This window comes from Furipterus horrens, unplaced genomic scaffold (assembly GCF_987537825.1).
Source record: "Furipterus horrens unplaced genomic scaffold, mFurHor1.1.pri manual_scaffold_9, whole genome shotgun sequence".
In the NCBI taxonomy this organism is placed as follows: domain Eukaryota; kingdom Metazoa; phylum Chordata; class Mammalia; order Chiroptera; family Furipteridae; genus Furipterus; species Furipterus horrens.
Genome location: NW_028327179.1, coordinates 56,642,567 through 56,659,385, shown reverse-complemented (window position 1 = coordinate 56,659,385; position 16,819 = coordinate 56,642,567). Strand labels below are relative to the sequence as shown.

Sequence of the window (16,819 nt, the reverse complement as noted above, 5' to 3'; positions counted from 1 at the left end):
GTTATCAGGAAAATTCAAGAGGACCATGATTATTTGAAACTAGAAATGAAAGATGAGATAAGGCTGCCCCATTGAAACAAAAAGAGAGTTGCTTATGAGGTAGATGAAAAGGAATCTCAATGATGTTTAAAAGATTTTAAGAGGATAAAATGTAATATTAGAATTAAAATTTGCACAGGAGTGGTAAAGACCCAGAGGAACAGTGCAGAGAATTGATTTTGTGACATGAGGACAAACTGAAGGAGTTCTCCCAACATAAAGAGGAAGAGCAAAAGCAGAGGTGATAGATGTGGAGGCTTAGAATGAAGACACAACTTCTGGATAATTACTGTTCCTAAGAAGAAACTGTGGAGAGTGCAGTAGAAGCAATAGCAGCCAGTATAACAGAAGAAAACGTGCTCCAACTGAAGTCCCCTAGTTGTAGGAATTCCTGCATGCAGATCCTAAGAAATCAGTGACAAAGTGCAAAATTAGTAAGAGACTAGCATCTAAATGTATTCTATAAAAATTTTTAATTTGAATCTTGCATAAAAGCTATGGGGAAAATGCACTGCAAAAGAACAATAATTAAGCAGACCTCAGGCTTATCCTTCCCAGTACTAAAGGTCAGAAACTGTTAGAAGGACATGGATTTTAAATGCAAAATGAAGCACATTGTAGCAATTTTACCCCAAGGCAGTAGCCAATCAGTGTGAAAGCAACAGAAATGCTTTACCAACTTTATAAAGTATAAAATATCCCATAGAATTCCTGAGGACCACTTTTTAAAAGATATATTGTGATTGAATGGAAGATTAATCAAAGTCAGTGTGGACAGATGGGAAGTCTTGATAAAAGCAAACATAGCAGCATGTCAATTTGAGATCCTAGGTCCTGGGTACTTGGATGTGCACTGTATGATCTTTTAAATTTTTATCTGTGTTGACTTTTTTCCATAATAAAATTTTGCGCAACCCCCCATAAAATTATCCTTAAGGAGGACATCATAAAAAAATAAAGGGAGCAGTGCTTTGTATATAAATTATTTAAATATATAGCTTATATTGTTGTAAATATGGTTACAGACCAGGATTTTTCTCACTGTGCTTATAACATTTTTAAGATCTAGAAACTGACTAGTTTAATTATAGGAGAACTATTAAATAAGTTGTTAAATAGAACAGAAATAAAGTATTATATAGCCATTGATAGAATTTTCCTAACAAACATCTATGTGTTGTAAAATAAATAAAGCCCCTATATGCATAGAACTAAATAAAAATAAATACCTTAAAATTTTACCATTAGTTATCTCTTTCATTTTCAATCCAATGATATCCATTATTGTTTAATCAGAAAAAGACATACTTTCATTTAAAATAACCTTTATAAATAAGTAGTATGGTAAAACAGATAGTATAGTTTTGGCAGAAGACAATGGTATAACCCTTAACATTTGGAATGAAGAGAAAACTTTAATAACATTGAATATCAGAGTCTTGAAATACTTTCAGTAGTTTCAGTCACCTGGTCTCCCTGAAAATACTTTAAAAAATAGTATTCATTAATCGTTGTGTTTTTCCCAGCAAGTGGAACATCTATGGTAGCAAGCAAAGTCTAGAAAATGTTTTTATTTTTTAAATCTACAAATAGCTAGCAACTTGGAATGCGTAAAAATAATAAAAGAAGAGTAACCCAATCCCTGAAAACTTTTCAATCTTTCCTGGATTTTAATTAGAATTAACACTGAATCTAAGCAAATGGATTCCTGTTTTCCATTGTATTTTTATGTTGTCTTATTATTGCAGTCAGTAAACATGCAGTGGAAATACTTTGGTAAGCACAGAAGATGTGCAACAGATTCCAGACATAAAGGGAGAATTTGGGCAGCCCTGGTATCAGAGCACTGCCAGAGGCAGAAGGATGTGAGGGAATCTAAGCAGTGGACAATTCTTCTCTCTTTCTGCGATGTTCCTAAGCTTTGTAAAATCAAAGTGTTAATTTTGGCTACAGAAATAGGAATTCATTACTAATGGTCTCAGAGAAGAATGGAGGACTTAATTTCTTCCCTTCTCCATAGGGAAAGTGACAGGTTTTTTTTTTTTTGGCACCCTGATTATACCAACAATGTTAATATCAATATTTATACCGTGTGTGTGTGTGTGTGTGTGTGTGTGTGTGTGTGTGTGTGTGTGTGTGTGTGTGTGTGTGTGTGTGTGTGTGTGTTGCTGACCTGCAATTTGCTCCTGCCAGGTCTAGGAAACTCAAAACGGACACAGATGGCTCACTTGGGCTCCACCTTCTGGTGGCCAGCATACAGCAGCCGCACTGTCAGGACTAACTCAGATCCAGCCAATGATACCTGTTTATACCATTTAACAAAGTAAAGATGATGACATGTATGTCTTGCAATAGTAAAATGTGATACAATCTAGTCGATAGGTATACTGAGCTCTAGGGATGAACCAGGACCTCGTTATTAACATTCTGTTTGTATGGAGAGAGTTAAAAATTTACCTTTGGGAATACTGCCAATGCTTCATAGAAATATATTCTCTTCTAGAACTATTATCAATTCAGTTGAGAATGAGATCCAATTACTAGTATTAAGAACATACAGCCTATCAAATAACATGGAGGGTGTTTTTTGATCTGCAGCAATATGCATGTGTGTATGCACATGGTGGTATTCACTGTTTGCTCACACTATGCATGTATCTAGAGTCTGTCTGGTATGACCCTATTGAAACCAATGGATGGTGACTCCATAGTGTGATTTTCCAGACATATAGGAATCATAAATAACTTTTAATTGTGACAACACAACCTGCTTTCTGCACTGAAGCCCATAAAACCATTGTATGTGCACTGTCTTTATGTATAGTTTCTGATGTAGAAGACATTTTACTATGTCCTTTGGGCCCTAAAGAAAGCTTGCTGATTTTCCCAACAATAAACCTATAAGGAATTGTTCAATATTCCTCTTGGAATTAAAATAACCTCCTTATTTATATTATTATTACTCTCTTGACAATAGGAACAATAACAGCTGTAAAAAGGCCAATGTTTAAAACAAAAGGTGCAATTCCCTTAAAATTTAACATAAACTTTTATTATGAAATTTTTCAGTCATTTACCAAAATATAAATTTTCATGTACCTGTTACCCCACTACAATAATTATCAACATTTATAATTCACTTTGAATAAATATGCTATAATTCTTAACCTATGTACTTTAATGACAGAGTAGAAAATAGCAATAGATAACTACATCATGGATAGTGACTACATTCTGAATTATTACACACTCTGAAGAGTCAAATCCTAATAAGAGATTCTCATAAAAAAAGGAAGTAAATTTATAAGAATATGAGTAGATCTTGGCCAGATAACAAGTAGTATAGCTGTTAACATAATTTTTCATTCCCACAGTAAAATATTACATTTTAGAAAAATGTTTGCTTTAACAGGTTATTTTTATTTACTCTATTACCTGTAAATTTGAGTTAGAAGGATGGTTTTTTTAAATGCCTTGCCGTGAACTGTAAGTGTGTGGTTTGTGTTTTCCATCTCCCATTTCTGATGCACATTCTGCAGGCACTCTCTGTCTCCCTTCTCAGTATTCTGGGTTTGACAAGTGTTATCTGCAACATTAGGGCTTTCTGGACATAATAAGACAAACTGGGTAGAATTTATTTGATAAAGGAAAGGAATGTCTAATGCTAATCACATCATATAGCAAGATCAATTTTTGCAAATAAGTCTTTCTGATTTTGAACTTCTGAAATCAGGTCGGTCAAGCTGAGTCTTGCTAAAGACTTGGACTCCATAACAAATTTGTTCAAAATTAAACTTTTGACTATACTTTGTTTATTTCATTATTGCAAGTTTAAATACTATTTAAAGTTCTTCTTTTGACAGGTTCAACCTTAGAAACAAAATTTTCTGTTTTTTTTCCATTTTACTACTCCCAGTATAGTACCCAAAATCTGATTTGTCTTTTGATTATAATGAATATTTGATAATAAAAATGATTTTTCCATTATGCTCAAGAAGTCTTATGAAAAATTGACCTAAATTTTTTCCCTGAATTTGATTTAGTTTTGGGGACCTTCCCCGTAAAGATTTTAAAGTTTATACTGAAATGCAGTTTCTCTAAATCCTGACTTTGCATAGTGAGGCTTTTCTTATGTAACTTTGCCCCCATAACCCTGGCATTGGGGCCAGGTCCCACCCACTTTGTGGCTCAGGTGTCCCCTAGGACCTTGTATCATCTGCTTTCGGGCAACAAAGATAGAATTTGCTGGGGAGGGGACCACCCACACCTTGAAAGCCACATCTCAGGAATGGCACGTGTCACTTCCATTCAAATTCCATTTGCCACACCTAACTGCAAGGAAAGCTGAGGAAGGTAGCATTGTGGGTGCCCAGGAAAAGGAGGAGTTAGAGTTTTGATCAAGACATGGCAGACTGCTGTAGTAAATCTCATGAGCCTTAGCAGAGGGGAGAAAAGGGAGAGGGCTGAGTCTGACTCCTGCTGAGTCCCTGGAGACACAGACACAGCCATTTTGGTTCTGGTTTGCAGATCCTACCTGGAACTGAAGCTGATGGGGCTATTGGAACATCAGTGTCAGCAGTGGAGGGAGCCCCAGCAGAGGAAGCAGAGACAGAGAAGGCAGCTCTTTCTTCTGGGGAAGGAGTAAGCTTAGAAGAGGCCAAGATTGATCCTGAAGCCACAGAGGTTGCAGGCAGTGACAGATCTCAACCAGATGAAACAGAAGCTGCAGCACCTCAGGTACGTGTCCTAGTGAAATGGAGGTTCTGGGGAGATGGCGCCAGCTGGAGTGCTCTCCTGGTTAATGGCGATAGCACTTTAGCATGCGGAATATGTTTGTAGCCATTTTGTGCCATACTGCTTCTCCAAAAAAAAACAAATAAAATTAAATGATCAGAAAAAGTGGTCACAGAGCACAGCATGTTCTCAATGTCAGTATTCTGGGGTTCCACACAAACCCCCAGTGCTGTGGGGGACTGGGCTTAAATTAAGCACAGAAAGAGGAAAGGAGACTATGCAATAAATGATGGAGAAAAGGAAAGAAGCACAGGTGACAAAAAACATGAGAACAGAGGGAAGACAAAGGGACTATGATAGAATAATAAGGTTGTATGGATTATGTGAGGAAATAGCCATAAAGTGCTTAGCTTGGTTAATCCAACTTCACCCCACATTAAGCTCCTTTTACCTAAAGCCTGTCCTTATGCTGTACTTTTGAAAGGAAATGGGTCATTAACTACATATTGAAGTTGGACTTTGCCCCAGCTCTTCCTTTCTTCAAAGAAGCATTCAAAGGCAACACTGCCAGCTATGCCTTGACTCTGGGAGCCTTAAACCCCGGCACCCAGCAAGAACAGCTCTAAACCCCATGTTTGGTTCCTCTTTATTGTAGGAGGTGACAATGAAGAGTGGGCTTAATATTATGCTTTCATTTTTCTCATTATTTTACTCATGATAATTTCCAGAAATCTCTCCAGAGTTACTCATAATTTGAAACTGAATTATCCTTTTTATCCCACTAGAAAATCAGCAGGTTGTTATTGGTGTTTGAAGAAATATCTCAAAATTGTATTCTTTGTGTGTGTGTGTGATTGTTTCTTATCACCATGCCAAGAAAAATTTTGTTATACTTGTTGAAAGAGTGTATTATTTACTCCAAATTGAAGTATTAAAGTGCTTAGGTCCACTGATATCTGAGGGAATATAGCAGTTAATCTGAAAAGCAAGAAATATCTCCAGATTTTCATTATGGGAGTTAAATTTCTCTCTTTGCTCATCTTTATCAAAACATAAAAGGGAGGACATGATCCCTTGGTTCTGCTTTCTCAGACAACAGAGTACTTGGGGTGGTTGATGGGAATTGTCATCCCTTCAACTGTAACTGTGGTGTGGCTCTAATGGTAATCAACAAGCAAGCGACAGGTAGATTACCTCCAAACGTGGGCCTCATCTTTGGGAGTCCCATGAAACTGTGGGAGTAAAGCAATAGCAGATTAAATGTCAGCTTCTAGTGAGCATTAGCATTCAGTGGGACAAGATTGACCATTGCACAATGAGACCATCCTTGGAAGCCTACCACATTTCCTTGCAGGACTGTCTCCTGAAGCCTGCTGTGACTCATCCTCCATCCTTGCAGTCTCCTGCCCCTCTTCTGAGGTGACATAGAAATCACCCTCTTACCAAACTGGATGACTGTTCAAGGATCCAGAAATAAATCCCACTAAGGGTGTCTGAGTCATGAGAGATAGAAAGGAGAAAGGTCCTGCATGCGGAAGGCCCAAGGGACAGGAAGCCTAAATCTGGTTTGGGGTACAGGAGGCATTTAGCTGAATGAGGGAGGTGGAGGAAGTGTTGCCATGAGGGTTTGACAGGGAGAATGCGGATATCTCGTCTCCAAAGGACCTCCACATTTTTCTTCCCCCAGGAGAAAGTCATCCCTTCAGTTGTCATAGAGCCTGCTTCCAACAATGAAGGGGAAGGAGAACATGAAATAATTATAGGTGCAGAGTCCAAGGAGGTGACTGAAGACTCAGCTCTTCCAAGCCCCACCAGGGAGACACAAGAGCTGTCCTCTGAGCAGAAGGCTGCTGAGGAATTCCAGCCAGTACCCCCTGCTCCGTCTGCAAGCCAGGCCTCTCAGGACATGCCTCCTGGATGTCTCTACAAGGTCTTTCCATTTTTAATTTTTAAAATGTTGGCCTTTTCTCCTTTTTCTTGGAGGCCCTTTTACTCATACCTTTGGTTTTCTGATTTTTACTTTTACTTTTAGCAATACCTACTCTTTATCTGTGCTGCTTTCCCCTCCATCCCAACATTACATTGCAACGTAGCAGGATTTCTGTGCTGCGGACAAAGGAGAACTACAGTGACATTTTTCCATTTAAAAAATAGATAATTGATATGCCCCTTGGAAGTGAAAGTATTAATGCCTTCCTCCCGAGTGCCCTCCTATGCTCCCCACAGAGCTTTTTGGTTACCTCTACTCTGGGCGCAACTGCTCCTAGTTGGATTATATACCTCCGGAGGGCAGGGAAGAGGAATCATCCATTCAACTCAGGCACCTTGTTACAGTGCATGACACAGAGTAGGGAGCCAAAACATATTTTAAAAGTAATTGAATACAAATGTTAATGGGCTTCTATGAAAAGGAAGAGAAAAAGAGGCCTAAATTTATGGGCAGAAGGTTTTGCTCAGAGAGGCCATCAAGTGGTTACATAGAGCCTTCATAAACTGAAAGCTACTTACAAAAAAAACAAACAAACCAGTAAATACATAGAAACACAGACTAAAACCAAGTGTTAAAGGCAGCTAATCCTCCTTAATAAAATATTTTTGGGAATTTTAAGTTCCACAATTTGATTTTACATTTCAAAATTTAGCTTTAAAAAAAATAAATTTTTTTGTGTTTGTGGAGGTGGGATTAAATAGTCATAATCTTTTTCTGCTCTCTGCTCATTAGACAATTACTGCTACCCTGCTACCATGAATGGGGGTGGTTGGGTATGATGAAGTTATGAAGGAATTATGTGAAGAGAACACTAAGCCTGTGGCTAGTGGGGGCATGTGTGCCACTGGAAGCCAGGCCTTGCTGGGCCATCCCAGGCTTCCCTACTGACTGCAGTGTGAGCTAGGAACACCACTCAACCCCTCTCTCTGGGCTTCAGGTTTTTCATCAGAAAAATTAATTTGGGGACAAATAATAATTTCCAGCTCTGACAGTTTATGATTCTACATGCAGAAAACACATTTTAAAAGCTGATTATATAATCTCCTGAGTGGGGTTGAGGGGAGGTTCATGAAAGAAATAAACCTGAGTGTGACTATGGATAGTTATACAAGCTACATAATGGGGGTTCATTTTAGTATTTTTTCTACTTTTTAAATTTTTATATGATCAAATTTTAAAGAAATCTTTCAAAAAAGGTAAATAGAAACAGATTGTCATGTTTAAAAGGTAGGATAGGGAAAGAAGGAAGTTTATTTACAACAAGATTGAACATAGGTCTGATTAAATAGTGATTTTATTAAAACATGCAAGTGATGGTTTTCCCAATACAACAGAAGCTGTGGTTAGAGGAACATTCAGCTAAGTATTTTTAATTCAGGTTTTAAAATAAACACTAATAAAGCATCAGTGATAATAAAATGCAAATCTCTAACAAAAATAAGACGAATTAAGCTAATTAACGCATGACATTTCAGCTCTAGCAGAAGGTGTTGCAAGACTAAATATACATCCAAATCGTCTCAATATCAGTCTGGGAAAATTGGATGTTTTAAGTAAACAGAGAAGAGGATTTCCTTCCTGCCTTCAGAGGACTTCTCCTTTGGGGTGTGATGCATGTCTTTATTTTTATCCAACTTGGAGATGCTTGTAAGAGTGCCTGTGGATCAACTGATTGGGAGACTTTGATATGACCTCTATTTTTCTTTCTAACATTAATCAGTTCTTTTACAATCTTGTAGGTGGAAGCACTGCATGACTTCCAGGCAGCAAATTCTGATGAACTTACCTTACAAAGGGGTGACGTCATCTTGGTAGTCCCCTCTGATTCGGAAGCTGACCAGGTAAAGGATGAGATTGGAAAGTGCTACAGACTATATTTGGTTTTCCCTGAGGATCAGTTGGGCACAGTGACTTCCTGAAGACATTTTCATTTTCTGAGATGCTGCAAAGCATCTGTTTTCTAGGGATGTTGTCTGTGAAACATTAGTCCTCAGGAACTGCAGACACTGTCCATGTGCACTGAAATTCCCCCTTCACAAGTAGTAGCCTATGAGGGTGTGGAGACTGGTAAGGAACAGTCTTGAGGGGACATCTGAGGGATAGAAATGTTTTATATCTTGATAGGAACGTGAATTACACATGTGTTTGCATTTGTCAACACTCATCTAAACTATACATGTAACAATCTTTGCATTGCACAGTGCAAAGATCCTTTCTAAAAGATACTTTTAAAAAAATAACCTCCAGGTTAATAAAAATCACCTCCAACATAGTGGTCTAATGCTAAGGTGCTGAGAACTCCATTTTGTTCTTCTTCACAAGATTTGTGAACCCCTGAAATGTCATGCAAAATATGTAAACGTGTTTATTAGTGTGTTTTTCTGGAGAGAACTATAACTTCTGTAATATTCTCAAAGAAATATATGAACCTTCCCTCATATAATAAAGTCACTATGTTTGAGGTTATGGCTTCCATGTCCCATGTTTGTTTCTTTGTCTTGATAATACACTTACCAAGAATGATCAGGTGCTGGGCCAAGCAAAAAAAAGTATACCACAATAAAATTAAATTACAAATTAATAGTAGTAATATCTATAAGAGCCTTAAAAAACTAAAATATACATTGTTATATAAACCATAGATCAAAAAATTAAAGTTAAAAAATATTTAATAGTGATCATTAATTTCTAAGTTTTCAGCCTAAGAAAATAAAAAGAGATAAAATAAATACAAAGTACATAGAGAAAAAGAAATAACAAAAATGAGTTCATAAAAATGGATACAATGAAGAGACAGTAGAAAATATTTATAAAGCCAAATGTTCTTTGAAGAGATTAATAAAATTGTTAAAACTATAGAAATACTCCTCAGACCAAAAAAAAAAAAGAAAGCATAAATTACCAATTACAGGCAGAAGTGTCTGGTTACCTCAAAAACCCCATTCTAAACTTATAAAATATATATGAAATATAAATTTATAAAACATTATAAAATATAAATTTACTTCTATTTTGCATTAATCATAAGCTATCTTTTAAAGAAATTAAGAGGGAAAAAGGCCTTGCCCTTGCTGCTGTGACTCAGCTGATTAGAGAATTGTCCTGTAGACCCAAGGGTCACAGTTCAATTCCCAGCCAGGACAGATACGCAGGTCTCAGTTGAAGCACCAGTTGGGGTGTGCACAAGAAGGCAACCCATCAATGTTTCTCTCTCACATCGATGTTTCTCTCTCAATTTCTCTCTCTCTCTCTTTCTCCCTCTCCCTTCCTCTCTCCCTTGTTCCCTTCCTCTCTCTCTTTCTCTCTCTCTAAGAGTAGTGAAAAAATATGTCCTCGGGTGAGCTTTTTTTTTTTTTTTTACAAAAGGCCCTTGCCAATTCCTGTAGTGCTGATATGCTGGCAGTAATTATTCTCAGCTCAACCTTTGTTTATCTGAAAATTTTATTGATGTTTGTTTTTAAATATTTTTTCCCTAGAGAAAAAAATTGAGTTAACTTTTTTCTTACACACTTAAAAAATAATGTTTCATTATTTTCTAATCTATACTGTTTATATGACAGCTAATACTGTGACTTTTGCCCTGACTGATTTTAAGAACTTGTCTGTATCTTGTTTCATCATTCTAAATGTAATGTGCTCTGTTCTTGTTTATTTCACAGTTTTCATGCTTGAAGTTCAATGAGCTCCTTAGACTTGTATCCATGAAAGACTGTTATTTCTCAATTTTTTCTTTCTCTTTAGTTCTGTCTACAATTGTGTATATATATGTTGGACTTTTTGATGTCTAAAACTGTTCTTTTTGTTCAACATTTATTTCTCTGGTACTCTGGTTGAATAATTTTTATTAACTTGTCTTTTAAGTACATAGGGGCCCTTTCTTATGCTCCTTGAATTGTTGTTAAGCTTATCCTGTGACTTTTTTACTTAGAATATTATCTACATAGTTCTGTAATTTCTATGTTGTTCTTTTATATAGTTTTCCTTTCTGAGATTTGTTATCTATTTTCATTATTACCGTCTTTTAATTTCAGTACATAAACATATTTATAATAACTGCTTTATATCTCTTATTGCTAATTCTAAAAGCTGGGCCATCCCAGGATACATTGCTGTTGATTGTTTTTTATAATTTGGTCATATTTTCTTGGTTTTTTTTTCCCTTATCTCTAGAATTTTTTTTTTCATTGGTACTGGACAGAGTATGTAATATATAAAGTCTGGATTCTATTTTCCATCTATGAAGATTATTTCAAACTACTGGTTAATTACCTTGAATTCATGGAAGTTTGTCTTATACTTTGTTAGAGTGGGTCTGTTTCAATATTGCCTTACTCTTAAGATAAATTCCCAGTCCTGGGATATTGTCTTTACCTCTAAGACATACTCCATCTGGGATTGCAATAGAAATCCTGATGGGTTTATCAACCCCCCTACCTTAATGGAATTTGACTCTAAACTCTGCCTCCCCTCCACTGGCTTGAATATATACTCATCATTTCCCTACTTCCTGCTTCCCCAGGCTCCTGGGAAGCTCAGGATTTCAAAGAAGCTTCTCTACCTATTTAGGGACTTTCTCCACAGCTTTCTCCTTTTCAAGATGTCCCCCATAAAAGTACCACTGTTATGGAAGCCCTCAGCTCTAAGCTCTGAACGCCCCGCATTGCACAGACTGAAGAGCATCCTCAGGGGAGGCTGTACCAGCACAGATCTCAGCCGGGCAGCATCCTACTTTCAAGCATTAAATATTCTTCAATTTCTGGGCTTCCAGCCAAGATGGAGGCATAGGTAGACATGCTTCATCTCCTTCCACAACCATAAGAAGGATTACATCTACCTCAAAACAAAGAACAGCCAGAACTACCAGAAAATTGAACTGCATGGAAGTCCAACAAAGATATAAAGAAGTAATACTCATTTAGACAGGTAGGAGGGGTGAAGAGGATGTGGTGCAGAGGTGGCTGCAAGGCAGTGCCTGCGGCCAGCTGGCAGACCAAGCAGTCACACATAAAAGCAGAGAGGGACACTTGGGGAAGCCCAGGCTCGACCGCACAGCTCATGGTTCCAGCACCAGGAAAACAAGGCCTCATTGCTTCTGGCTACAAAAACCAGTGGGGGCTGGGGCAGTGGGAGAAACTGCCAGTCTCTCAGCAGAGTCTGTTTAGAGGGCCCTCACAGTCCTAGGCCATACACACACACACCCACTCTGGGAAACATCAACAGACAACAGCTAGAGGGGTGCCAGTCCCATATGGGAAGTAGGTGAAGTATCTGGAAAAGAGGCCAGTGCTGAGAAAGTGACATTAGTCCCTCTCTAACCCCTCCCACACATAATAGCACCACAAGGTGGTGAAATGGGTTGCCCCATATTGACAAATACCTAGGGCTCTGCCCCTTATAACAGGTGCAACACCTCTACCTAATACACAGAGGCAAACACAGGAGGCTGTCAAGTTGAGGAGACAGAGAAGTATAGCCCAAAAAAGGGAGCAGATCAAGGCTTAGAAGGGAGATAAGCAATGAGGAGATAGCCAACCTCAGATGTAGAGTTCAAAACACTGGTGATAATAATGCTAACAGACATGACTGAGTATGAGAAATGCATAAGGGAAGAAGTGAAGGATATGTTAAGTGATATGCAGAAAAATCCACATGAAACCAATGGTGAAGGGAAGGAAGCTGGGGTTCAATTCAACAATTTGGAATATAAGGAAGAAATAAACAGTCATCCAGTACAGAACAAAGACACAAGAATTGAAAAAAAATGAGGAGAGGCTTAGAAACCTCTGGGACAACTTTAAATGTACTGACATCCGAATCATAGTTGTGCCAGAAGGAGAAGAGAGAGAGAGCAAGCAATTGAAAACTTAGTTGGAAAAATAATGATGAAAAACTTCCTTAATTTGATGAAGGAAATAGACATACAAGTACAGAAAGCACAGAGAGCCCCAAACAATGTGGACCCAAAGAGAACCACACCAAAACACATCATAATTAAAATGCCAAAGGTTAAAGATAAGGAAAGAATCTGAAAAGCAGCAAGAGAAAAGAAGAGTTACCTACAAAGGGTTCTCATAAGATGGTCAGCTGATGTCTCAAAAGAAACTTCGCAGGCTAGAAGTGACTGGCAAGAAGTATTCAAAGTGATGAAAAGTAAGGACCTACAACCAAGATTACTCTATCCAGCAAAGCTATCATTTAGAATGGAAGGGCAGAGAAAGTGCTTACCAGACAGTGTAAAGCTAAAGGAGTTCATCATCACCAAGCCCTTCTGGTATGAAATCCTAAAGGGACACATTTAAGAAAAAGAAGAATATCAAAACTATGAAATTAAAATGACAACAAACACAACTATCAACAAATTAATCTATAAAAGCAAAAACTGACTAAGCCAACAACTAGAACAGAAACAGAGCCATAGATATTCAGATCATATGGAGGGTTATCATTGGGGAGGAGGAAGGGAGAGAATGGGGGGAAAAGGGGCAAGGATCAAGAAGCATAACTGGTAGGTACAAAATAGACAGGGGGGTATTAAGAATATAAAAGTAAATGGCAAAGAAAAAGAACCTATATACATGACCCATGAACATGAGCTAAGGGAAAGGATATTGCTAGAGGGAAGGGAGGTATGGGGCAGAGGGGGGCAAAGGGGGAAAAAATGGGAAAACTGTAATAACATAATCAATAAAATATACTTCAGAAATATAAATAAATATTCTCCATTTTCTGCCTGTTTTTGCTTACTCTCAGTGCTTTCAAATTGTTGTTATATATGTGCAACCTCTTTATATAATGACTGCATTCCATAAGTTTATATTTCATATTCTGTATTTTGTAACAAATAGTTGTTTCTATATATAAATAGTTGTATATATCTACATATATGTATTTTAGGTATATATAAATATATAGTTAGTCTAATGCTTATATTTGCTCTGTGCAGAAGCATTTGTGTGATACAAATACAAGCTGTTTTACCATTACCAAAATTTAATTTTCTTTATTTGCCTCAGCTTAAGATTGATATTAGCTAATAATATTCTTTGCTATATAAGCTGTATTTAAGGATATATGTGTTGAAATATATCTTCATTATGGGTTTGTGCCAGTCCTCTACTTTATTTCTTTATTGAAACTATTTAAAATGCATGCCTCTACTTGACCCCATTAGATTTTTTAGTCATTGTAAATAGTCAAATGTGGTCTTTTATAGGCTTGCTAGAAGTTGAGAAATACTTTGTATCACAGAAATGTACAATTGAAACTTATATAATCTTATTAACCGATGTTAATCCAATAAATTTAATTGAAAAAATATATAAAGATAATATTTAGTTATGACCTTTTTCTTTATGTATAACTTTGTCCTTCACATATATAACATAGTAATCGTGAAGACAATAATTTTTGTCATCAGCTAGGATATTTATTTTATTGTCATTCTTTTCTCACTGTTTTTTTTTCTGCCTTCAAAAATTAGCCTGTCAAATGATTATATTTTTTGTCTATACAGCAGCATCAATTTATAGTCTCAGATTGTATCACAAAGGAATGTGTTCAGCTTTTTTAATTTTTGAATCCTCATTTTATCTGGTGTACTTGAACTTTATCAGGAATTGGTTTGGATTAAATCTGGCCATCCCTCATTTTAAGATGGATCTCTTTTAGGGTATTAGTTAATAACATAAAGACAGCCATTCCCCACTAGTTTTGCTTCATATGGTCTGCATGATTCTTATTGTTCCTGCTTATTTTCCATAGGACAAGGGCAGACAGCAGCCTCCGTTTCTCATTTTTACATGTAAGCTTCAATGCTGTGTGACCACACATGAATGGGTTCTTTAACCTTCCTTTGACTAATTGTCTGTATTTCTATGATGGCCCTTCTACAAGACAAATGTTTATAAGGAATAATTTATAAATAACATATGAATGTTTCCAACAAGAACATCATGACAACAAACTGCATTGTACTATATACACTTGAAAAATTAGATATTATAACAGCAACAATAAAGAAATATCTGGTGACATACCTAGCTGTTGTTATTTGATAAGACTGGTATGTGGTGGTTTATTTGAGTTACATGATGTAAGCTGGGGGAAAGAATAACAGTGTTGTTTCTTATGAACAAGTGGTTCAGGATGAAATACAAGATCTTCTATGGCTTTGTCAGCGCTTTATTTTAACGCAGGGATCCTCAAGCCTTTTTCAGCATGACCCACAGGACAGGAAATGCTCCTGTGCACGACATCCTGTCATGTGCTGCTCCTGTCTTTTTACTGGCTGTAATTCTCATCCTTTCCTTCTTCTTAACAGCTCATGTCAATTAACTGTACTTTATACAAAATTATAATATTAATATTAACCTTCAATTAACTTTCCCATTGATGCACAGCAGTTTACACACAATGTACAGTAATGTCTTGGTGCAGAACCACAACACTAATTGCACAAATTATTTTGTTAGTTGTTGGCAGTGCAGATTTTTCAGTAGTTGGACCTTGAAAGCCCTCTCTTGTCTTGCAGGATGCAGGATGGCTGGTAGGAGTGAAGGAATCAGACTGGCTCCAGTACAGAGACCTCACCACCTACAAAGGCCTCTTTCCAGAGAACTTCACCCGGCGCCTGGTTTAGGGCCTAAAGTGTTGAAGAAAGAGCCTGGTTTGGGGTTTTTTAAACCTTCATGAAAGCCTGCAGAATCTACTTCAGCTACCACACTCCTAATGATGTAAAGACTGATGCTGGACAAAGCTTGGAAGGATATATCAATGGAGTGTGTGCGCAAAAAAGTGTCAGGAAAAAAAAGTAAAAGAAGGAGAAAGTTCTCATTGGCTCCCATGTTATTAAGAAAGGGTTTGTCTGTGCTTGTCCAAGCTATGAAGACTCTTCTACTTGATCCCTTCCCACCAATTCTAAAGTAGTTTTCTCCAGACCAGAACCTTAATTTCTCTGCACCAAGTGTGTGGTATTGAGTGGCTTCCCTGCAGAAGACACAGTGAATTATCCTGTAGTGCAAGAATATTTTATTCCCCAGTGCAGGTGTGAGCACATGCATTCCTGCTCTTTCTCTTCCCATTTCAAGTTTACTGTGTTTAAATGTAAACTGCTGCATAAGTCAAGTTCTTTTCCAATACATATCTCTCTCTTTATATATGTGTGTACACACACACACACACACACATAGTTGTTTGAGCTAGTTCCCATCATTCCTGGATCTGTGTGTGTGTGCAGAAAATGACATATACATAGTTGCTTTCTTTCGTTTCCATTGTAGCCATTTGCCTCTCAAGTGTCATTGATACATGCATTGCTCTGGCATTACAATTGCAGTTTTGCCTCGGAACAAAACCAGCCATCCCATTGCCAAAAGAGTCAACAGTATCTGTGTTCGCAATGTGCATTTTTCAGGGTGTGATGACAGCATGTCAGAGCTGCTGTCCTTTTGGAGAAAGCAGAGCCTAATGCTCTATATGGCTGGCTACTGTGGCTGGAGGCAGGCTAGTCGGGATAAGCAGCGAACTTTCTTAACTTCTGCCTTTCAGAGATTGGCTAGATGATGGGGCATATAAACCCACCCCAAAAGAATACTTAAAAAGAGCTCCTTATGTTTATGCAAATCATCTTCACAGATTGTCGTAAAATAAGGTAGGTGATATATGCTATATCCACAGATCATCTGTAACGATAATGTTTTCAGTGCTTGTCATTCCAAATAAACCTTTGGTCAGCTCCAGCAATTACCTCATTTCCTTCTGATGAGTCATTTGTTCTGAAAAGTTGGTCTCAGTCAGATGCACTACTTGAAACAGTTTATGTTGCAGTTGTTATTTGTGCAGAAATCTGCTTGTTCCTTTTGGATGTGTTCCATAGTCCCCCTCCCTTCATGCAGTCCCTTCATTTCAGTGGTTGCTGGTCACTCGGAGGTCCCGGCTGTCCAACAATCACTATAGCACAAATAACAGCTGTGGATGAAGGCCCCGCATAGATGCAGCTGTGGCCCCCACCCTGTGCATCACAGAAAACATGATGACAACCTTCATAATCAAATTCTT

General features: G+C 37.5%; 1 protein-coding gene across 1 annotated transcript in view; it reads left to right on the top strand.

Annotated features, from left to right (window-relative positions):
• The window catches only part of AMPH (amphiphysin), a 310,914-nt gene extending 294,402 nt beyond the window's left edge, over positions 1 to 16,512 (top strand). The window contains exons 18-21 of the mRNA XM_090287371.1: positions 4,567 to 4,776; positions 6,461 to 6,703; positions 8,503 to 8,604; positions 15,294 to 16,512. Coding sequence (XP_090143497.1) covers positions 4,567 to 4,776; positions 6,461 to 6,703; positions 8,503 to 8,604; positions 15,294 to 15,401 — 663 coding nt within the window. The 3' untranslated portion in view covers positions 15,402 to 16,512. The remainder of the gene's footprint in view (positions 1 to 4,566; positions 4,777 to 6,460; positions 6,704 to 8,502; positions 8,605 to 15,293) is intronic.
• Positions 16,513 to 16,819: the final 307 nt, after the last annotated feature.